The 24,207-nt window shown below is 37.9% G+C and overlaps 1 protein-coding gene across 8 annotated transcripts in view; it reads right to left on the minus strand.

Annotated features, from left to right (window-relative positions):
• Positions 1 to 24,207, minus strand: part of tenm3 (teneurin transmembrane protein 3) — a 496,888-nt gene that overhangs the window by 63,725 nt on the left and 408,956 nt on the right. For all 8 annotated transcript variants that reach the window (XM_088073250.1, XM_088073247.1, XM_088073283.1 and 5 more), the window contains 6 exons: positions 22,890 to 23,009; positions 20,478 to 20,610; positions 20,000 to 20,128; positions 13,239 to 13,370; positions 12,920 to 13,055; positions 9,373 to 9,516 (listed from right to left, as the gene is read on the minus strand). In XM_088073250.1, the coding sequence (XP_087929376.1) occupies positions 9,373 to 9,516; positions 12,920 to 13,055; positions 13,239 to 13,370; positions 20,000 to 20,128; positions 20,478 to 20,610; positions 22,890 to 23,009 (794 nt within the window). The remainder of the gene's footprint in view (positions 1 to 9,372; positions 9,517 to 12,919; positions 13,056 to 13,238; positions 13,371 to 19,999; positions 20,129 to 20,477; positions 20,611 to 22,889; positions 23,010 to 24,207) is intronic.

Genomic DNA, 24,207 nt, shown 5'->3' on the forward strand with positions numbered 1-24,207 from the left:
ACATCTTCACAGCATCTGGTCTGTCCGACCTTCAGTGCAGGGTGGTTATACACAAGTGCGTATAACGGCACAGATGTAAACTGAACATATTCATTCTAAAGATAACTCACAACACATTTTATAGTAGTTAGCCTCAAACAAACAAATATAGTAATTTATGGCTCCAAAACTTCAAGATGGTGGCGGCCAAAGTGCTGAATTCAAGACTTCAAAACGGGGAGTCCACAAACCAGTAGGTAACATCACAGGGGCCACACCCATCATCTTATGCAGTCTTTGATATATGCTGAAGAATAAATGACAGGGGGGACATTTGACCTGTAACTGGGGGCCAAGGTTTCTGCATCTGCAGGGTGAACCAGCCTGAATGTAACACTATTATTATAGCATGTTGATCGACTCTTTACTGCGTTGTTGTTTTGCATGGTTATGAAGATAGATGAATAAATTATAACACTGCAATTTTTCTTTTCAAATGGAGTACAACTACTACTGCTGCAATTAATAATTCACTAATTATGTGGCTAACAAAGAGGAGAGACAATGTGAGGTGAGAGGAGGAGGAAGGGGGGTGTGTTGGCCAACTTGTGAGGGGGTTAATGTGAATGAGTGGTGAGAAGATGTACAGAGGAAAAGAGAGGGATGCACTCGTTCTTCAAAGTGAGACATCAAAGAGGAACCTCCTGCGGTGAGCTGAATTATTAAAACTCTGCTGCCATCTTGGAAACTAGCCCACATTACACTACATCCATGCATCTCTCTATCGACCGACTCTATATTCTGCTCTTTACATGGATGTATAGCAAACTGGGGATACACCCTACAATTTGCAAGTTCTTCAAACTCAGCATGACACATCGCTATCGGCCCCTAAATCCCATATCAGTTGGTTCCCTTCCCGTCAGGCGATCTCTATATCCCTCTCCTTCCTCTCTATCTCTTCTCCCTCTCTCCCTCTTTCATCTCTCTCTCCATTAGTAGGTGTTGATTGATCAACAGAGGGCAAGCCAGCAGGGTTCCACCCATGCTGTGCTGTGGTCTACACAGGCAACCAACTATTTGCCTGACTGGAAAAAAAGTATGTGTGCATGTGTGGTGATGCAGGGAAATGAAAAAGGGAGGGAGTGAGGGAGAGAGAGAGAGAGAGAGAGAGAGAGAGAAAGAAAGACAGAGAGAGAAAGTAGTATAAAGAGAAAAGAAAATCGAATTTTCCTGCTGTGTTAAAAGAGACAGCAGTGGGGCTTTCTCACACAGTTTTCTAGATGTGTGTGTATGTGTGTGTGCATGAGCATGCGTGTAAATGAGTACATTGACCTTGATCTCAAAACTCTCAATTTCAAAACCTGAATTCTTACTTTCTTACCACACACCCGCTAGGGGCCCAGGCACACTGATCTGACCTTGAAGACCTGTACCAACAAGGTCAAACTGATTTCGTTTATATCTTCAAAGTCTAACTTAACCCATTGAAACCTGGATCGACATCAGTTTTCTTGTGCTGTGTTCAGACGCCTTTCAAAAGCATTTACACCTTTCAAAATGTGCGCAATTTGTTTGCTTTCTTTTTTAAAAACATGGGGAGAAAAAACAATCAGAAACTTGGCATAAAATGTCCCGCAAATTTAAAAGAAATGACCTGAAAATTAGAGAGACAGAAAGAGAAAGAATCATTATAAAAAAGATAAACTGAACAATCTAGACTACAGAAAACAAATGTTGTAACAAGGTTAACCAGCAGAAACAGTTACAGAAAGAATATATATTAATAACAATATTATCTATCTATCTATCTATCTATCTATCTATCTATCTATCTATCATTTTAATTTAAAATAGGTAGTTTTCTATTTTTGCTCTCATACTTTTTCATTTCTTTTTCATTTCGTTTTTCTTTTTTTCTTCTTTTTTAGGTAATTTCAAGTAATTTTTTGTAACTTTTTTAAAAGTTATTTTGTGCTATTTTTTTGAGTTGTTTCTTGTTAAATTGCTTATTGCTACCATTCCATGTATTTGAATGAAATCAAGCCAATTTGCTCAGGTTATAAAGGGTTAAACACACTGTATTTATAATAAAAAACACATTACAGAAAGACAAAACAAATCTGCTAACCAGTGCAATGCCACTGTGAATTGGTTCAGCCACCTCATGCTTGATAAAGAATTGAGAAAATGTGTTTTTAGCACATTTCTGCTTGTGAAAGAAGAAAAGAAGATGCAGAGGAGAAAAATAAATAAAGGATGCACCAACATGTTGAAATGACTGATTCGTTAGACTGACTGCTCTCTGTCACTGACTGCTTCGGCTGCTGATTCAACAAGGTGAATCGGCTGAACAGCTGCTGATAAGGGCGGACTGAAGCCAACTGTGCTGCAAAACCTTCAGGTGTGGTCAAACAAACACAACCAACAGTGCCCAAAAAAGCTAACTGTTGACACAAAAACACACTCGTGCACATGCATAACCATGATGACATCAACAACACTTTCCTCTTTAATAATGGATCTAATTGATAAATGGGTTTTTAGTCATACATGCTGACTGCCACATATGCACACAGAGTAAACAAGGGTTAATGGCAGTCAAATAATAAGTGACACACATGCACACAGCATGCATAATGTATGAAGTAAGTTGAATAATGACTGTAGGTTGTTGGAAATCAGTATGAAAAATGACCTTCAGCCGCTCAGTGGAATACATTTGTGCAATTTTTAAAGAGATGGTTCCTCATAGCCACGGACAGATGTACAAAACTTTCAGGTTTGAAATCCCTTTTCTTTCAGTCAGTACCAGTGGATGGCTCTTCTGTCATTTCTGGCCAAAACGTCCCCAGTAGTACACTGCCCACTGACCAAGTCCAACAAAAAAACTGCGCAATTTGAAGAATCTCAGTCGACAGGGTCTATGACTTATGAGTGAAATCTTCCAACTTTCAGGCGGCAGGCTGAGTCAACTAATTTCTTTTCTGATATCCTGATGACTCTTAATGAAGTCATCCTTTAAATTTGTAAAAACAGTATCAATCCCTTTGGAACAAAAGAGCTTGCCAACATTTGATTATGGAGTTGAAAGACAAAATATTCTGTTACCTAGGTTACATCTCAGGTCAGTTGTGAATGAAATAGTCAAATAAAAAAAGAAAGACATGCACTTTAAGACATGCAGCTTGTGACAAGGGGTCACAAATAGATGTTGCTTTGTATCAGGAGTCATGAGCAACAAAAAAAGAGAGAAAAAAGATAGGGAGCCATTGCATTTTAAGACAGTACTAGATTCCCACCTGCAGGAACATCTAATTCAGTCATATTCAGAAAAAACCGCAGACATCCAAAAATAAACCTGTTGTTGAGTGAGCTAAAACGTCACTCTTGAACACACACGTGCTCACACTGTGACAGTCTGAACTAGTTAAGGCAGGAGAAGAAAACTGGCTCTGATGAAGCTAAGGCTGACCTTTAATATTAAATGGCACAGTCTCTGCATATCTGTCAGTTACTTCAGCAGGGTGAGGGAATTACATTAAAGCATTATTAGGGGGAACAGGTGTACTATTGAGTCTTTTTTTTCTTTTCTTTCCAGATTTCTTATAGACTACTTAGATTTTTTTGTGTTTAATTCATAAAAAGAGTCATTAGATGTAGGATAGTAAACATTCACAGCTAAAGTGAAGGCTGTATTTTCTTTGATTTTTCTGGATATTACATCAAAAAATTACTGGGGGGAACAGTTGTGCTTTTGAGTCAGTTATTTGAAGATTTCTTACAGATTACTTTGAAAAGTGACTTTATTTTTGCATTTAATTCATAAAAGAGTTATCAGATGTAAGGCAAGTAAAGATTCACTGCAAAAGTGGGGGTTGTATTTTCGTTGATTTCTTGGATATTACACTGAAACATAACTGGGGGAACAGGAGTACTATTAAGCTAGTTATATGCAGTTTTCTTTCTGTTTAAAAAGGTGATTTTATTTTTGCACTTAATTCATAAAAAAGTCACTGGATGTAAGGAAAGTAAAGATCCACTGCTGAAGTGAAGGTTGTATTTTATTTTATTTTTTTTTTATTATTATTTTGCTCACCTTATTAAGTGTAATCATTCATAATCTTTTAAAACTGTTTCAGGTTGCTTTATTTTAACTGGTTGACATAAAACTTATATCATGACAATGTTAAAAAATAAATAAATAAGTAAAGTTGTATAAACTTCAGCAATTTCGATTTGCTGTCCTGGAAAAAAGCGACACTTTCTCATGTTCTCTAGAGCAAAGCACTAAAGGACCCTGACTGTGGCTGAGCTGCTTAGTGTCTGAATAACAGAGTGCAGCGCTCTACGGGGCAGCTTACACACTTGCACTCCCCCAGTCTCTCTCTCTGCACACACACTGCTGTATGAATACACATGACAAACACAGGCTTCAAAAACACTTGAATAAAAATCACACACACACACACACACACTGCAAAACATCCTCACAATGCATGTATGTGGACGCAGACCCTCTGCCCCTGAAAGCCTTCCACACACACACACACACACACACACACACACACACACACACACTCTCTCTCTTTCTCTCTCTCTCTCTTTCATCCAGTCTTATCGGAGTTGTTCAGCAGTGCTCACTATTCAATGCTCACAGATCACACAACACCAGGTGTGAGTGTCTGTTTGTGTCTGTGTGTAAAGGTGTGGACGATCCTCTACACAAACCAGTAGTGTGTCTCTTTTCACCCCTTATTGTATTTCCTCTATGCATGCATTATTTTTCTAATCTTTGAAAAAATCCAGTTTCTCTGTTCCTTTCTCTGTCGTTTTTTTTATGCGTCGGTTTCTTTCTTTCCCACAATGAATGTGGTAAAATATCCACATTCTGGCATTAGCTGTTGTGCAAAATTCACGCCAACCTGATAGTTTTCATACCACACACAAACAAAATATTGAGTTTGTTGGGATTTTAAAAGCGCATGTTGCCAAACATAAGTCAAATTCTATGCTTAATCAAGAAGACAATGTTTTAATAATGAGCCATATTGTCAGACTTTTGTGATAATATGATGTTATTTTGTTGCGTTATATTATGTCAGAAAATGGCACTGCTCCTCAAAATATTTTCTGTTCCAACATAAACATTAAGTTAGGTTTCAAACAAAATAATCCATGCTGTTACACTCAAGGACAAAACACAAAAATGATTGTGTAAATAAGAATCAGCACTCCCTTTGAATTGATGCAGCTATATAAACATAAGATCAAAGTAGAAAACAACATTTTTGATGTTCCATAATAAAAATTAAATAACAACAAAGCTCAGTTTGCTTCCTTATTACAAAAGTAACTGGCTTTAAAAGAGGTGCTGCTGTTCTTCAAAAGAAACGGTAAAACGTCCGGCCTCTGCTACCTTAAACGAAAATGCCACAAATCATCCATCAAAATTAGGGATGTTTTAAAAGTCCTTGGTTACTATAACTTACCTGAACCAAACAAATGTGAATGAATGAATGAATAAACCAGTGAACAAATGTAAATCAGTAAAAAGAGAAGAAAGCTGCTTCACTGCCATTTTTATCCAAAGATAAATACGGAGATAAAACTTAAATCGGAATATGAGACATTCAGTAAATAAGGAAGTAGCTGGTCTTCCTTGTCAAAAGATAAAAACACAGAACAAGAAACAATGAAATCACTGCCAGACGTCAGCACTCACTGTACGGGCACGATATATCCAAATGTAACACATCGTCTCATCCACATCATTAGTGGAGCTACAAGACAAACTACAAAGAAAACACAGCAGCCGTGTTTGATGGTTTCTCCCTCTGTCTTTCTCACACACACACACACACACACACACACACACACACACACACACACACACACACACACACACACACACACACACACACAAGATTCTATGTCCATATGGTGTATTTTAGTCTCAAGAGGACAAACACACATCGTGTGCTGCTGTACTGTCCCTTCAAGACACGAAATCACACCCACAGAGGCCAGTACGCTTATAGACAGAAAATCACAAATCACACCTGCATTTTAAATGCACACACACTCACACACAGTCAGACACACACACTGAATCGGGTGACAAGGTGTTGAAAGCCCAAGAGGACTGCAGGGAGAGAGGGATGAATAGCAATGTGATGGATGGGGTGACAGATAGAGGACAGCAAGGAAGGCAGGAGGAGGAGGGAGGGGGTTTATAAAGTCAAAGTGCCTTTAGAGCTGCAAAATGCATTTTCTAAATATGTATCTATTCTTATATGAACCAGTTCTGAAAGGTGGGCTATCTGAATGGAAATGAATCTCTCGCTAGTCTCTCCTTAGATATAGGAGATCGATATGGTTGTACGTCATTCTGTAAATGGTGCTGGAGTTACAGTGATGCATCCTTTACAAACTGGCTGATTATAACACGACATTAGAAATATGGTTTCAAACAAGGAAAGGATTCACACTGGACAGTCTGCTTCACATTCATGAGGAAATACAAGCAGGTGACCTGGTGGCCAGTGTCAGAATGCGTCAAACTGTAAACCAGTGACACTTAACCTATGGCCAGTGCCCCAAATTTGGCCCGCAATAGGATGCCAGATGCAGGTGGATTCCCAGGACCCCTGACAGAGGTTTGGGCTTAAGTCTAAATGCCCTCAAATCCAAGAAATGTCTCTGCCTACATCTGATCTTTCAGTTCTGCTGCAGCTGGCCCCTGGCTTCCTGTCATTTTGCAAAAGTGGCCCCGTGGCAAAGTGAGTTGAGTATCCCTGCTGTAAACGTCTGCCTCTCACAAGCTCAGAGGTAATTAATATTAGAGTACTGAATGAAAATCTCTGTGAGCCATTTCAATATTATCAAACTAAATGCATTAGAACAGGGGACTTCAATGGCCCCTTAGCTGAAACAAAGACGGAGCAGAGACCTCTTTTGACATATTTTGTGAGTGAAAGTGAGTTGCATATTAAACTGGGTGGATGGAAGTTGTCAGGCAGAGGGCCATATCAGCTTCAGGCTGCTGTCTTAACCGGTATTTGTTTTCAGGTAGGTGAGGGAGAAAAATCCACTTTCACAAAGAAAAGTTGTTGAAAAAGAAAAACATATGTTCATGCTAAGGTGTATTTTCAGAGATATTTTAAATGTGAGGGAAAAAAGAAAAGAATCTTTATCAAACAATTATTTGGCAGCCCCCCTGCAGCAACTCTGAGGACCCCCTAGGGGTCGCAGACCCCCGCTGAGGACCCAGAGATTAGAGCAATTGCAGGAGGGGCACGCTTGATCAGAGGGAAAACGGTGAACAAGGGAAAAAATAACATATGATTCTCACTAATGAACACTTTTTCATCTTTTCACATCTTGACTTTTCATTTGCACTACAAAAACTAATATGAAGCATGCAGGTAGTGTTTTTGTAGTGTTTCAAAATTCTACTCAACTCTGTTTATTATTTTGCTCAATAAAAATTGGTTGTTCAATCAATGTAGGTGGACCTATGTCTCCAGGAGGCAGATAGGGTGTTGTTTTTTTTCCTCACTCTTTTATTTTTGCTTCCAAAGAATAACAAAAAAAGTTTGGGAAGCACTTTCCTACAAAAAATGTCATTTTGTGTTGTTTTCTTTTTTGTTTGTTTGACAAAATTAACACCCACTTTTATTTTATGTTAATATTTCATTGTATTTATTTTTTAATTCTATGGGTTTTAGTTTCAGTTTTTTATTCAAGTTTATTTTAAAATAGTTTTTAAAGTATGCTTACAGATTAATTTAATCCTAGAAATGACACATTTTTGATAAAGTGCACTGTCATCAGCATTAGGCAATTGTGGGTGTATGTGTACTTTATGTTGACACCACGTTTGCTTACATTATTGACCATGAAAGGAATTACACAAAACTCTTACAATATATCTACAGCAATTTTCTGATATGACGTCATGTTTTAACAATAAAAACAGCTGTAACAAAGTGGAGTTAAACAAATATTCAAAATAACAAATCAACAGCAGTCTATCGACAGTGCTAATGTCAACCTCTTAGTTATACGAAGGTGTAAATCAGCATTAAAACATCAGTGAGCTCGACTGAGTTTCCAGTCAAAGAAAGGCTCTCACTTCCTCCACTTCCTCCTGTGGGCCAGCCCACCAAAAAGCCTCTATCATCTTAAGCTTAGTTTAAATTAGGTCAAGACTGACATGTGTATGATAAGATCTAACCTCAGACCAGCTTTATAAAGGCACTGAACAGCACCTGGTTGCTGAGCTTCAATGTTATCAAAGAACCTTTGTGGATGCCTTGTTTATAAAATATCTGGTTTTTAGTTCATTTTATATATAACTTTTTTTTATATCACTTTAATAAGAGGTTTTAGCTGCTTCTTGCTAATAATAATAAACTCTTATCTCAAACTCAAGAGACATTGGTGGTGGGACATTTACAGTTCCAGAGCTGTTTTTTTAATTCTAAAGAAAACTAGTAAAAGTAATCCATGAAAAGATAGAGTGTGTAGTTTTTGTGGCAAAGACAAGTTAGGATTTAGACATTATAAAATTATCAATAAGCCATACCTTGAGGTATCCATAACAGTTTGTTGGAAATACTGTTTTGCTATTTATTTATTCTTTAAGTCATCTTAATAACCTTCAAACTGGAATGTTTAAAATTCAGTCATCATATCCCAACCTGAGGTTTCACTGAATTATGTAAATATGATCATGATAAAGAAAATAATAATAATATTAAAGGAAGATAAGATGACAATATGCAAAAACAAGCAAGCAACGGGTGGAGCGATGACAGGGGAGGAGGCTGTGTGTGAGATGAGAAAGTCAGTGTGTGTGTGTGAGTGTGTGCGTGTCTATGTTTAAGTATGAGAGAGAGAAAAGGGAGTGCAAGATGAAAGGCTGGCAAAAATACCACTGGGCAGCTGGAACAAATCCAAGACGCCAACGAGGAACTCTCACACACATACACACACACACACTCCTAAATTCTTCTCCTCCGCTCCATCGGCCAAAGCCTGCATGACAACAATCGCTTTGACACGTGCTGAGATTAACATACTTTTAAACTGCTATTAACTGCTCTGTCCTATTCTATGACATATAATTAACCAGTTAATGATGTGGAGAGAGGGAGAGAATATGAATTTTATGTTGAGCTTGTCCACATTTAAGTAGAAAATTAAACCTCAGCTGTCACATATAGACTTTAAGTAAAAATATTAGTTTTAGGTAAATTGAGAACTGTTTTATGCAGTGTTATGTTTCATCATCCTGCAGTGTGTGTGACATTTTATGTGTAGATGAATGTGAAGATAAAGCAGCAGTATGAAAGTGCAGGTTATGTTTTGTCAAGCTGTGGCACCTACCGTTCTGTACATCCAGGATGTGATGTTTATCCAGCGTCCATCCTCCCATGTTGGAAGCATCCAGCTCGTAGCCTTGCAAAATGGCCGTCCTCTTCTCCCACAGGATGAGGTCCAGGCAGGACTCGTATTCAAACCCCACCGACACTATTGGACACACACAGGACAAGGCCAGTTATTCAACTTTTCTCATGGACTGTGCTCATGCTCAGACCATAACCAATTGGGAAAGTTGCTGCTGTGATTCAGACCAAAGCAAACAGACAACAGGTTTGAAAACATGATGAGCCGCAGAGTTAACCTCCATTTGTCAGCTTTTGTAACATCCACTGACTCCTGCTGGTGCTTCTCTGAGGGCCTTCATTCTCCCGTCCGACACACACACACACACACACACACACACACACACACACACACACACACACACACACACACACACTTCGACTTTCTTCTTTGTACTGAGAAAGTACTTGTCAGGCCTGTCTGCCTGTCTCCGTGAGGTACAACGCTGTAACGTCAAGGGGTGGGATACTTGCCAAATCAATCGCGCACGCACACGCGCACACACAACGCTGCACCCTGCCAAGTGCATTTTCTGCCACTTCCATTGTGTGAACTGGCAGCCACAAAAGCAGTGTGTGTATTAAATTTAGAAGAAACACGGAGAAGAGAGGGAGAAGAGTGTGGGGAAGGCAGGTAAAGACTGGTAAAAAAAAAGGAAGTACGGTGGCCCTGAGGGTCAAAACACGATGACATTTCAGAAAACACTTTTTTTTTTAATCAGAAGTGTTGTTATGTTTTGTGAAATGTATGTTGTGTTTTGTGAAATGTTATTTTTCCTAAAATGTTGCTGTATTTTCTGCAATGTTGTGTTTTCTGAAATGTTGTTTTGACCCTCAGGGCCACTGTAGGGCAGGAATAGATGTTTAGAGAGACGGAAGAAAGAGAAGCAAACATGAGGCGTTGAATGTTTAACCTTTTGGCTGTGTATGGATGTCATGAATTGTTTACCAAATATTAGCTGGGTAATTATGAGGCAATATGAAATATGAAAAATATCCTATTAGCAAGTAATGAGCTGATAGAGGAATAAAGGAGGAGCTGGTTTGTTCTGGTCTAAAATGAGTTCACAGCAAATATTGCAAGATGCAAGACACTAAAATGTGCAGGTGCCCTCTGCTGAGTTACATTTGTGTCACAGCTCTGATTTTTAACACTTGCCAGACATGCACTCCAAATATTCTTGTGGTTACGCTACCTTATTATAACTTATGAGCACCAATTTCAGAAGTGTTACAAAACATAGCAGTAAATCCTCTTTATGTTCGGCCCATTAAGCCGGGCTACCATAAGTAATAACTCACCGAGGAGTACGTCTGTTGGACTTGTCCCTCGTAAAGGTGTCAGAGGGGTTAGCATACCCATTACGTCTGAGCCATTTCCCTGTCAAAGCCTTCCTGCAGAACCTATTTGAACATAGCTGGAGTTGTGTGCAGTTTTATGTACGTGCGGGAGAAGTGGGTGATACAGAAAGAAGTCTCTCCTCTCCGCAGCTACTGTGCTCAATATTCAAACTTTGATAGTAAAATGGACCAGGATTTTTATTTTTGTATTGAATTATTGAAATTTGATTGTTATGGACATTTTCTCCCCATCTTTATCTACATTTGTGCATCTATAACTGTTATTTCCAATCATTCCTAAAGCGTCTATTTACCTTCACCTCTGGGATACAGAAAGGGTTTCAGCTATTAGGTTAAAACAGTGAGACATAATCTCCTAATTCCACTGTGATCTTGTCAACAGAAATATCTCAATTCATTTAAATTATATTGTCTATAATTAGTCAGTTGTTCACAGGAAAAAGAGAAGCAAACAAAAAACAAAATATCAGTAAATAACTAAATGAATCATGAAATGTATAGCAGTCCTAACAGGTCGTGAGGACACCAACTCACTACTTCATTATTACAGACCTGTGATATACCTGCTGTTTACATGTGTGCACAGACAGGAAGCTACCATACAGGCAGCATTGATGTTATAATTACCTGCAAACTTTTTGTGCTCTCCAGAGGGCTAAAAAGTATATATAGTATATATAGTTTCTCTTCAAAGCTTTCTGCCATTGATGCTGTTTGATCAGAGTTTGCTGGCAACCTCACTTCATCATACATCCTGATATACGCCGCTGTTCATGTGCATCATTCCATTTTGCAGACACACAACCTATTTCTGAAAACACACACAGCCAAGGATGTGCACATACATTTTAAGGGGCTTTTGCTCTAACCCCACCTGATTTTTGGTCTCAGCCATTGATATGTGTCTAAATGGTATAAAATATGGTAATTTGACTAACCACAACTCAAATTAAATTTGTAAATGGCTAGAAATTAAAAGATAAATGAAATAAAATATTTGTAACATTTAGCCCATGTCCAAAATCAATTTGAAACCAGACCCCCGTTTTTGGGTTTTTTTTTGCATTTATGCCATTTGTCTACTGTCTAGTGTTTTGCCCCCTGCAAATGTTCTGCATTTTAGAGGGGCAATACTGTTAAGTGTTCAAACCTGAATAAATTCTTCAAAGGACAACAATGCAATTATGCAAATATTGTGCTTGCCTTACTTTACAGTGATTTAATAATTGCTGATGAAGCCCAGGAATTAGCCTGGAGTAGGCTACATCTAGTTTTGAATGTAAAAATATGTACCAGAATACAAACTAATTACAAAATGTCACATTGGCTTTTATGAACATATTTTCTGGCCTTACCAACCCATAATTAATAAAAGCTGTTAAAAGTGATAATCTTAAACTGCACTATCATATAAAGGTAATAAAAACTAAGCTATCTAGAAAGAAAGAAATATTTTATTTGATCACCGGGCTTTCGAATGTTCTCTGAAGTGGAACTTTTGGGTTAGTCGCCACAGTCAGTGTTCATATGCAGGTAGTTGATAGAAAGAGGATTAAGGACACTTAAAGCTAGGGAGTTTGACAACAGCCTTCCACAGTTCTGTTGGCCAAAGACCATCTGTATCTTTGTCAGTAGCTTTTAATAAAGGGGAAAATGTTGCTAATTTACTGCCTTCAGCCACATTATTCTAGGAAACCTTCTGGTCACAAAACCACATATCCTCCAGACTTCTGCCCCCATTCTTTCATATAAAATAACATCACCAGGCTAATTGTAAAATCATTAAGGAAACCACAGTTTTTTTATTGAATTCCCACTCTGTGTTGTAAAGGGAAAGCTGCTATACTCGTCTATAGAACTTTGCAGTCAGGCTTTTAACATGGACGAGCTGCAGATCTACAGATTTTACAATTCTACTCAAAGACGGCAGTACATGGTCAGTCCCCCTATGTACTCACTTAAGTTGTTGTGCCACCTGAGATATTTGAGCAGGGACCTCTAGCTGCTCAGAGTTTAGGTTAAAATTTAATTTTTGTTCCGAGAGTCTCAGAGAGGTCAAACCGGTGCACATTTTAAAAGGTGTGTGTTATTTTTTTGTTCTGCTTTGCTAATAGCAACAAACTCACCAACTGCCTCAGATAGTCCATAGACGCGTTGGCCATAGGCGTCTGTCTTGTCCCAGATAAAGGTGTAGGAGAGATTTGGTTGGGCAGGGAACCATTTCTGGAAAAGGCGACCCACCACAGCCACCATCAGGTGAACCTGCAGAAACAGCACCGCACACAAAGGTCACTTCATTTAGGTTAGGCTTCCACTGATACGGGGCACTGATGATGAATACTGGCTGAGGGTCCTAATGGTCAGCATTCTGTATTGATATGCAATATCATATCGTAGTGGCTTTTGGGAAATGTAAATGATATTATATCATATAACATATCTTACCTTCATCAGGTTGAAAGGCACTGATGACTGTGTCATGGTGACTTTGAGGACCGGCTTATATCCTGCTGCTCTGGAGCTCAGGTAGATCAGGTTTAGATCGCTGCCTGGTATTGAGGTCTCTTCTTGTAAAACCTGCAAAATGAAAAAAAAAAGAACACAAAAACACATAAACATCAAACACTATTTCACGGTCTCATCTGGTATCTGGAGTATTTTTATAGGGGAATGACTGCTAATTAGCACACAGCTTTATAAGTTCATTACCAGTGTTTGCTGTGAGACTGAGAAAAGCTACAACCATCTGAGGCAATGACAGGTGCACATATTTAAGACCATGGCTACTGTTTGACTGAATACAGTGAAATGTTTGTGGTAAAGTTGGGTAATATGGTTATAAATAATATGTTTTAGAAATAGATAATTTAGCTTCACAAAATTATTTGTCTAAACAAACCCAATAAAGACCTATAAAGAGCCCCCCAATATCCCCATTTTTCATCATTTCTGAGAAAAGATAAAAGTTACACTTCATCAAAACATTCGACAAAATAATTGCCCTTGCATTGAATTTCTTCTTATTCTAGCTTCCTTTTTTACTGTTCATTAAAATATACAGGACAGGAAATAAAGGTTAACAAATAGATTCACTTTGACACTGACATCAATGTCTATCTACAAACAAATAAAAATCAAGAATGCAAAATGAACAGTCAGTATATTGTCCTGTCAGAAGTGACATCACATCGGTAGTGACTGCACCATACTAAACCATAACTGATTCAAAAGAGAAGGCTGCTCTACAGCTGCTTTGCAATTCTGACATAGTCAACAATTAAGTGAGTGAATGATTACACTTGCTAATTTTTTGGCTACAGGCAACAGTTTCTCCTCTCCGTGGCAAAACCCCCCAAAACAAAACATCCATCCATCCATTATCCGTAACCACTTGTACTTTGCAGGTTTTTCGGAGCTGGAGCCGATCCCAGCTGACTTTGGCGAGAGCAGGGTACACTCTGGACAGGTTGACAGTCAAGCACAGGGCTGACACCTTTAAGCCACATCTACACTAATATGTTTTTATGTTAAAACGGCACTTTCAAATGAAAATGATCTCTGTACACACCAGCATTTCAGCACAGTTTAAGGATTCATCTCAGACCAAACTAACATGACTGGAAACACATATCACATAACTATTAAGTGGGCACACACGTGAGGAGATATTTCTTTGCTTGGACTGATGACAAGGTGGAACTGTCAATGAAAGTAACCTGGGTACATGGCGGTAAAGGCAGCAAAAAAACAGACTGGGAGTTGTAAAGGATTGTAAGCAAGTACCGGGAGCATTATCTATCGCCAGAAGAAGGTGTGGTGGTGGGAAAGGAGTACCAACACAAAAAGGATAAAATCACAAAAGGTATGCATGTTTTGACTTGAAAAACTGTGACCGATAAGACCTCATCCTTGAGAAAACCTGGGCTTCATTGTCTTCAACAAGTTTATGTGTCTATACTCTCATATATATACTGTATACATTCTTATTGTTTTATATATATATATATATATATATATATATATATATTGTAGCATCACACACGTAGTTTATACATTACATTATAGCATAAGGCACAACATTTTATGTTTACACAGTCAGTAAATTCTATATTAATAATTTTTAAATTTTTACATACTGTGCTCATCCTTGTTTCTACTTTTTATAACTCTTTACCATTGGCATCAGAGCGACTGTAACAAACCTAACGGATCAATTAAGTATTTCTGATTCTGGTTCAGCGTTTTCAAAGGTGTCTGCTTAAGGGGTTCCTAAAGACCGTAGGGCTGTAAACACAAGGTCTACATGTAGCAATAATTATACGTTTTAAAACAAAAACATGTTAGTGCGAATGTAACTTTAGAGATGGACAGTAGCTCATGCTCACATTAAAGTGAGGCCCATTATCTTTGGACTATGGGAGGAGCTGGAGAAATCGCAAGCTGACATAGGGAGAAAATGCAAACCCCACACAGATGGGCTGAACAGTTGACCAATGCACCACTGTGCCGCCCCCCAAAATAAAATGCTTCTAAGATAGCTGTGTCCCATCACCGTTGTGTGAGAACATGGCAAACCAGTTGGCAATGGAGTCTGGCTGCACTTGAAACATTCTTTCAAGCAATGCCTCCAAACCTGAGGGGGTGCTCACGGCAAAAAGTCTGCGTCACCTATGTTCCATCTTTGAACGTCATCATGTTAATATTTTATTGGGTGCATTTGCAGGTGAAGGACAAGCAGAGAGACGACTCTGATTTAGATCATAACACACGCAGGCACACAGAGACATGCATATTGACACCTCCTTGACCTTTTGATAGCCACAGTGAGACATCATCTTTTAGTTTCAAATCTGCCACTTTGCTCCGTGTTGACTGTAAAATGATATATAATCTTTGCTGCTCTTTCTCTGCTCGTTGGAGAGAAGACTGAAAGGACTCATTTGCAGGCGTTTGCATAAGTGTGTTTAAGTATGCATATTATCTAAGCAGGAATATGAATGTATGCGTGTTTTTATCTATGACTGTGTGTGTTTCTGAATATGTCCTTGTGATGAACCTGAACGAGGGGAGCCAGACTAAATCACAGCTCTATCAGCAGGCAGACACATCAAGCAGCGGACAGGCAACATGTCTCAGCGTCACTCATGATGTGGGATCACTGAGTGTCAACAGTGGGACGGCTGAGAGTTATTGGAGGAGAGTGAGGGTAGCAGCATGGCGTCAGACTGGCAAAGTCACAAAGACAACAAGCAAGACGTGTCATCTTCGAACTTCATCAAGTGTAAAGAACGGTCTGGGGAAACTGAAACTTTTTACAACACTTTTTTATGAATTTGGCCATTTTTTTGATTGTGTGTGTGTGTGTGTGTGTGTGTGTGTGTGTGTGTGTGTGAATATATATGTATGTATGTATGTATGTATGTATGTGTGTGTGTGTGTGTGTGTATATATATAGTCATTTCAAAGCTATTATCTGCCAATACGGATGACACGCCGATAATATTGTGCATCCCTACAGGTTATCAATGTAACTGTTAACTTCTGTTGTGCATTGGAAAATGCACTCCATTGAGAGCATGTCTTTGATTACAATGGTTCCACACAAAAATTGGTGGAAAAGTGGCACTCTGTAGTTTGAATAAAAATATTTCTGTTCGCCTTCTTTTTCACTTCCAACTGGGTTTGGCTAGCCTTCTGGTCCTATCGCCTACATGCTCGTGTTACTTGCCCTGCCAGACTTCTCTTTAGGGACACCGCCGTGCTCTCAGATCTCAGCAATTAACCTCTTTAGTGCAATGTCATTATTACCCACACAGATGGTGATTAAAACTACTGAGCAGTCCTGTGATGCCAAGGTAGTTATATGACATAATGGGACACAAAAGTGTTGCAGTGTGTCATTGGTGGCACTGCTGCCTCAGAGCAACAAAGTCTTGTGTTTAAGTGCTAGTCTGGATTTTCTAATGTGAAGAGATTGCTCGCCGATTTTTTGAGTTTTTCCCAGGTTCTCTGGTTTCCTACCACAAGCCCAAAGCCATTAAGATCTGGCTGAAGGTTTGTTTATTCCACTGAGTGTTTAGCTGGAGTGAAAACACACATACTCAAAGTTCAAATAAGACAAAAAAACATTTCCATAAAAAAATCCCATACTTAGTTCAAGAGAAAAGTTGGATCATTTTAGATAACTCAACTATGTACAAAAGCGATCGAATTTGAAAGGATAAGAAAGACCAGTGACGAAGAGGTGAAATCCAAGAAAAAGGCTACCGGGAAGAAATATTTACGAGCACAAAAATGAAAAATAAAAACAAAGATCCTCAGGGAATGGTCCATTTGGACTGTTCCTGTGTTATATTTTTCAGCTGCACTATTGCCTTTTCATTAGCCGGGCATTAAGTGTTCATTACAGATCCATTACATCCCCTTTAAGACTGCCCTTTTCACTGCCCTCCTCACTAATGGACTCAGCTCCACCAAAAGCTAAGTAGCAGCTTTCCATTCGTTTGCTTTTGATCTGCACTCAGACACACACTCACACACACATCACACATGCTTTCCTCTATGCACACACTCTTGTGCCTTTATCGCAGATAGTCAGCCCCATACACACACGCCTGGCAAATAAAAAATAATAATGGAGCACTGGCTCAGGGTTGTAAAAATACAAAAACACACATGGAGCTCTGTCATCTGTTTCATTTCCTCTGTGGAACCGGTTAAAGCAATGTGACAATAAAGAACCACACAAATGTGCTATTAGGCTCATAGGAAATTAGAGGCAGGACACAGGGTGGGGCTCTGTGTGTGTGCGTGTGTGCGTGTGTGTGTGTGTGTGTACACCACTCGAGAGCCACAGTTCCTCATCTATGGTAACTATGTGCGTGTGTTAGCATGTATGTGCGAATTTTTATTTTTTTTTTTGCTGTCCAGGACCAAGCCTGGTTGTATTAGCATTTAGCAGTTTCTATGACAGAGAGGCTAAGCATAAACATATCATGTCAGTAGTGTAGACAGTGCTAGTGTGAGTGTTATAAGGGCAGAAAGCAACTAAGATTTTTTTTTTCTTATTGGCCCATCAGACTATCTCGACTGGAAGAGCTGTGTCCTAATCCTGTTTAAAGTAAAAAAGGATCACTTTAACTCTGTAATTCAACCTCATTACCACTAATCATATTTATCATTATACCAAAGTCAGCTGTCATCTTATTAAAGGTGCTGTATGCAACAAGAAGAAGACAGCTGATTGTTGAGTCTAAGGAACTCTCAGGTGGTCAAATAGCGACTCTTTGAGTTGGTAGCAGACCCCACCACCAACCTAAAGCATCAATATTTGACAACCTGTGAAAGACTCAACAATCGACTGTGTTTCTCCAGAGTGACATTCAACACTTATAAATGACAGTCACGTACTGAGAAAAGATGACTCATTCTTAGCATATTTAATTATTTTTATAAAAAGTCGAGGGATAAGTTTGTTTATATGTTAAGTAATACAAAGATGACAATGATGAAAATGACCCTGTATAAAGATTATCAATAATAATTGTGTATTTTGTACATGTATTTTTGATCATCTCTAAACCTTATTAAGAACTGAGGGCTTCGACTAGTTATTTTCATTATATATTATGCTGCCAATTATTTTCTTGATTAATCAAGTTTGTCTATTTAATCTTAGAAAATAGTGAAAAAATACTCTTTCCAAGAGTCCAAGTTGACATTTTAAAGACATTCAATTTATAATGACATCAAATAAAACATCAAAATAGTTGCCAATTCTTTTTTAACTAATTTTCAACTCAAAATATAATTAGCAGTGCTAATTTAATGCTTTTTAAATTTATTTTACACTTGAAGGATTGTGGCTCATAATCAGCTGCTCATTTGCATTTTTCCCCTATTTTTTTTTTTTTTTTACATTTTCTATTATCCCAGGCATTTTTTAAACTGTGCTCATTGCAAGAAGATGTAGAAGAAGCTCACAATAAATTACATTGAAGTGTGTCTTCTTGCAGAAGGGAACATCAATGGTGGATGTGTATGGAAAAAAAGACTCCCAGTAAAAATCAGTTCAAAACCAATCTGCTCCATCTGTTAAAGCTGCAAACGCCTTAGAAGAGGGATAAAAGATAAATAAAAAAAACCCCAACCTACTCAGGGTATACTATGGATGATTAATAAATAATATAAACTGGAGTGCTACATACGTTCTAATAATCTGACTCAACTAAGTTGCTGTTTAAATGTTGTCAGAATTGAGTTTTACTGAGAAGAATACTGCTCTGACTGGTAGACACTTTTAAATGAAAACCCGAGAGGTTTTTGCTTGTATTTTCTCTTTTCTCATGCACAGGCTTTTAGCTGTCACTACAAGTAATAGCCAGGCATGCCAAATACTGTTTCCTGAATAAATGAGCGACTCAGAAAATCCATCAATGTGCATGAGTTCTATTAAACATGCTCTCCTGCTTAGCTTTTTTAAAAATCAATATTCTTTAAGTTGTCTGTACGCCTACGAAATTTTAACATAGGGTGAATATTTGTATATGAATGGATACAAAAGCGTGTCAGTGTTACAGGAACTTAAGAACCATATTGATGGGACATTCTGAGCCTTATTAACTAACAATGTATTGGCAGAGTGACATAGAAAGTAATATTAATGGATTTTTGTGCATTCCTGTTATAATCTTTCTCATACATCTACATCCAATAAGAGGTATTATGTTGCCATGTAAGCCCTGTTTTTTAAAGCTTGCATTTGTTTACATTTTGGCATTTTCACATCAATTAAAGCGTGTTGAATTATCTCAAATTATCAGATTACTATAACAAAACAAAGTGGATGATTCTCATCAAAGTTCTAAGCAGCATCTTTTTTTCTACGATTTCTAAGCAGGTAAACTGAATGAACATTTCGTATTTATCGTATCTGCATGTTCAGATTTGACTGAGTAATGACTCTTTGGAAAAAACAGTGATTTTTGACTAGTGCTGCCACAATCAGGGGCAATGGGCTAATTATCAATATGTCTGTATTTAGGCTTATATCATATGTATGCTGGTACTTTCTGATAACTAGAAACAGTGACCAAATTATTCATCAACCAATCCTGACAAGCTGAGATCTCAGTTTTATTAAAAGTGTAAATACTGGCCTTGGATATGTGTAGTTACTTAAAAACCTCCTCTGTGGTGTTTAGTACCTGTGTTTCAGGTATGATGGGACCATCCTCAGTTGAACTTCTGTAAAACGTAGACAGTGGAGAGGCAACGATGACCGGACTGGGTCTGATGAAACCACTCAGGTCACAGCTAGGAATGTCATTCTCCTCCTGAAACAGTCAGACAGAAGTGAGCCAGTCAGTCTTTTCATTTACTGAGACATCGATTCATTGACTGTGAAACAACGAGCTCATTAGTCACTTAGTTAGTCAGCCAGTGAGTAAGTGTCAGTCACATAGTGAATACGCAAAAATGAAAAGAATTTTTACCACAGCTAAATGTCATCATATTTCACATAGTAATCAAATACTTATTCATAAACTGTGTGATCAGTCAGACAAAAAGGCAAAGATGAAAGCTTGAAGATGGTGTTAAAGGTAACTTGAACATATACAAGTGCAGTTCCTGTCAGGCTGCATCAATCCGTAAGCCCGTGATGACAGCAGTGACACCTCTCACCTTCTTCATGACCAGTGTGTCCATCACATAGAAGACGTTCCACGGCACCCACACAGTTCTGTACTGAGTGAGGAATGGAGCACGCTCAAAACTCAGTGTTAGGGATGCCCCACCATTAGCCAGGAGATCGAACCTACAACACAACAAACAAGTTCAGTATACTGTAAGTGCTATAAACCACGGCTGTCAGAGGAAGAATAGAGTGAACATCATTACCTATGAGTGTTTGTACTGCATGTGCATATCCTTACATATCCATATGCAGCTAACCACGGAGCAACCTTATCGTTAACATTGTTTGCATTTTTGACCCTTATCATTACCTTGTTTATATTTTTGGTCCTTATCGTTACCTTGTTTACATTTTTGTCCTTTATAATTACTCTGTTTACATTTTTGGCACCGATTGTAAAGCTTGTTTATACTTTGGGCCCTTATCATCAACTCTGTTTATATTTTGCCCCCTACCATTAACCTTTGTTTATTTTTTTTGGCCCTTGCTATTAACTTTATTTATACTGTGTTTGTGCTAATTATCATTAATGCTGTTTATATTTTAAGCCTTTACTGTTAACTTTGTTTATATTTTTTGGCCCTTACCATTAACTTTATTGATACAATATTTTTACCCCTTGCTGTTAACCTTGTATAGTTTTGGCTCTTATCATGACCTCTGTTAATACTTTTACCACTTACCATTAACCTCACTTATCATTTTGGCCCTCACCATAAACCTTGTTTGTATTTTTGGCCCTTATCACAAACTATATTTATAGTTATGCCCCTTGCCATTTACCTTCATTTATATTTGCAGCCCTTGCTTTTATATTTATTAATAAAGTATTTTTAGTGCTTACCATCAATCTTGTTTAAATTTTTGTCCCTTAGCGTTAGCCATGTTTATTTCTTGGCATGTATTATTGGAATTTTGTGTATTTTTGACATTTGTTAATTGATTTTTTCTTTATATTTATTTATTTATATTTCCCTTGAAATAAATAAAGGTCCAGCTTATCTTATACATATGTTGTGTAGTGTGTGTGAGCAGCTCTTTGCACATATTTATTCTCTGTGTTATGTTATTTATATGTATGTGTGTGTGTATGTGCACTTGTGTAGAAGATTTTTGTGTGTGTGCATATACTGGAGTTTGTGTTCTGCAGTGATTGATGCATCCTTTTGAATCCAATGCATTTCCAATGCAGGAGACTTGCAGTTTCACTCCTGCAAACATTCACACCTCTTCAACTGATGTGCTTGAGATTCAAGATAGAGTCTGGTATGGATGGGGGACACAGCAGAGTATAGAGTAGATGCAATTCAAAGCAATTCAAGTGCTCTCTCTTTGTTTTGCTGAACTGGCTTTTTAAGAAGAGTTTTATGCAATTTGTTAAGCACTTTAAATACTTTATTTTTGAAGTAACCTCCTGCACTTTCAGGTGGATATAAAATTTGCTTCGTTTCTGAACTTCAGTCTGTAGAATATTAAGTGTTGATATTTTGTGAAGCATTGGGCTTGTGATAAATCATATTATTTTTAATTTAGTTAGCCACACAATGGATGAAATGTGTCAATGAAATAGGCTGGTTGTTTAACTAAGGTTTTGCTACGTGTAGCTACAATAGGTACTCTACTAGAGTCATGATTCATATTTTAATATTATTATCATTATATGGTAATTAAAGATGCTCAGAAAAACAAACAATTGGTAAGTCAATAGCACTATGCATGTTTATGCTGTTTGCATTTTTGCCTGAATGTCTACAGATTATGAATGCATAAAAAGGAGTGCCAGTTGTTGCAGGAATATAATAACCATGTTGTGTTATAAGGAGTGTCTTATCTTCTCTGTTTTTTAAGCAGACTTATGGTAACGATTTTTCTTTAACAATGGACACATTGGACTGAGTGAAGTGCGCTGATTCCAGTAGTCTGCACATTTTGGGTTGTGACTGTGAGACAGGGATACAATTTCTGATATAAACTGTTTATTTAGCAATTATAATAAAAGAGGTGGAGAATATCTTATTAAGACAGTTTTACTTCACCTGTAAAACCAGTAGAACTGCACTTAAGGGAGGCAAAAGGACACTAAAAAACCTGATGTAAATAGTGTGCCAAGAAGTATAGTGCTGCACAGCTGGTGGTTGTTTGTCTCAATTTCAGACTTGAGGTAATAGGTGAAAAAGATTTGCAATCAGAACACTGGGAGGTACAGTATATTTTGTCTATGCATCATTTCTCTTACAGTTTTACATTAACAGATGTTTATTTGGTTAAATGAGAAGTCATAATATCTATTGTAAGAAATGAAGAAAAGGTCAGGTGAAACCATTTTAGGGAATGATGCAAGATACATATAAAAAAGAAGGTTACACATATATACATATACATAATAAATAAATACATACATGCCATCCTTGCGTGTTACAGTGTATCCATGTTCGGGATAGTGGACAAAGGTCACGTTGACTCCAATTAGAGGTGTTCCGTCGGCTGTCAACACCTGACCTCGAATAATTGACACCAAGCTGAAAAGAGAAAGAGAGATGGCAGAGAAAGGCTATGTTTAGTAAAGCTGCATCATTTACAAAAGAAGCTCCCTTGTATTTTACTGTATTTAATTTAGAGAATTGAGCCATCAAGGACAGGAAATATCCCCTGGTGTCTTTGACCTGAGTCCCTGTGGTTGTGCTAGAAAACTGTCTTGGGGCAGACATGCAATAATACACTCACACACACTCACACACAGAGAGATACCACCGCCTTTCTTATCATCACTATTACTCCTTGTGAGGGGAATTGCAGAGTGCAGCGAGGCATCACTTGAAACAACAACTGTGGTGGTAACTGCTGAGCTGTGGGAGTGGGAGCACTGTAATGGGACACTGATGTTACTACAGCTCTCAGAGCATGCCTGCACATCCTCTGTTGCATAGTTTTACACCCACCACAGCAATGCTTTTATATAACAACAGCTTTCCTATTTAGGTCAATAACTTCTAACTATATTCAAGGGGTCAATATGAAATTTTCTGTTGATTACAGACTTTTTCTGTTATTTGTTCTCACCATTCAAGACCCCTTCCTTGCTTGGCTTTTCTTTTTATGTAAAGGACATCCAATGTTGCTTCGATAATGTCAACTTAAAAGATCTGAACAACAAAAGTCATGGTTCATTACCTCTGACTATGACATATTGATTTTTCTGTTTGTCTCCATTAGATAATCTAATGGTTCAAGCTGGTGTTGACATCAGTCCTGACTGTTGGAGCACAATAGCTTAAAATCTGACCAGTGCAAAAAAGTCAAATTACTCAGTGCACCCCTGAGCAAGACAAATCCTCAGAAACAGTATTTAGACCATCATCGAACTCTGAATCACCAAATAAATGAAAAAAGAAACTAATAAAATGAAGTCAAGCACATTTATTGCAGGTTTTTACAGCCTGCAGAGTATTTCCAAACCACAATGGATTTTTTTCTGTGGGCAGAGATCTTATATAAAAATAATTATTAAAGCATAATAAAAAATAAAATATATTGATAAGCTCTGGCCAGGAGGAAACTCTTATCTCATTAAACTCCCATTACTGGATAAAAAACAACTTTAACCAGAATCTGCCTCATTTATCAGTCTAACCATACAAGTCATAGCAGTGCAGGCTGAAGCTTGTCAGACTTACTGAGTCACCATCATCATGGCCTTGAATTTTGTGCCACTGCAAA

This window comes from Plectropomus leopardus, chromosome 3 (assembly GCF_026936395.1).
Source record: "Plectropomus leopardus strain MGB_pleo_1.0 chromosome 3, ASM2693639v1, whole genome shotgun sequence".
Taxonomy (NCBI): Eukaryota; Metazoa; Chordata; class Actinopteri; order Perciformes; family Serranidae; genus Plectropomus; species Plectropomus leopardus.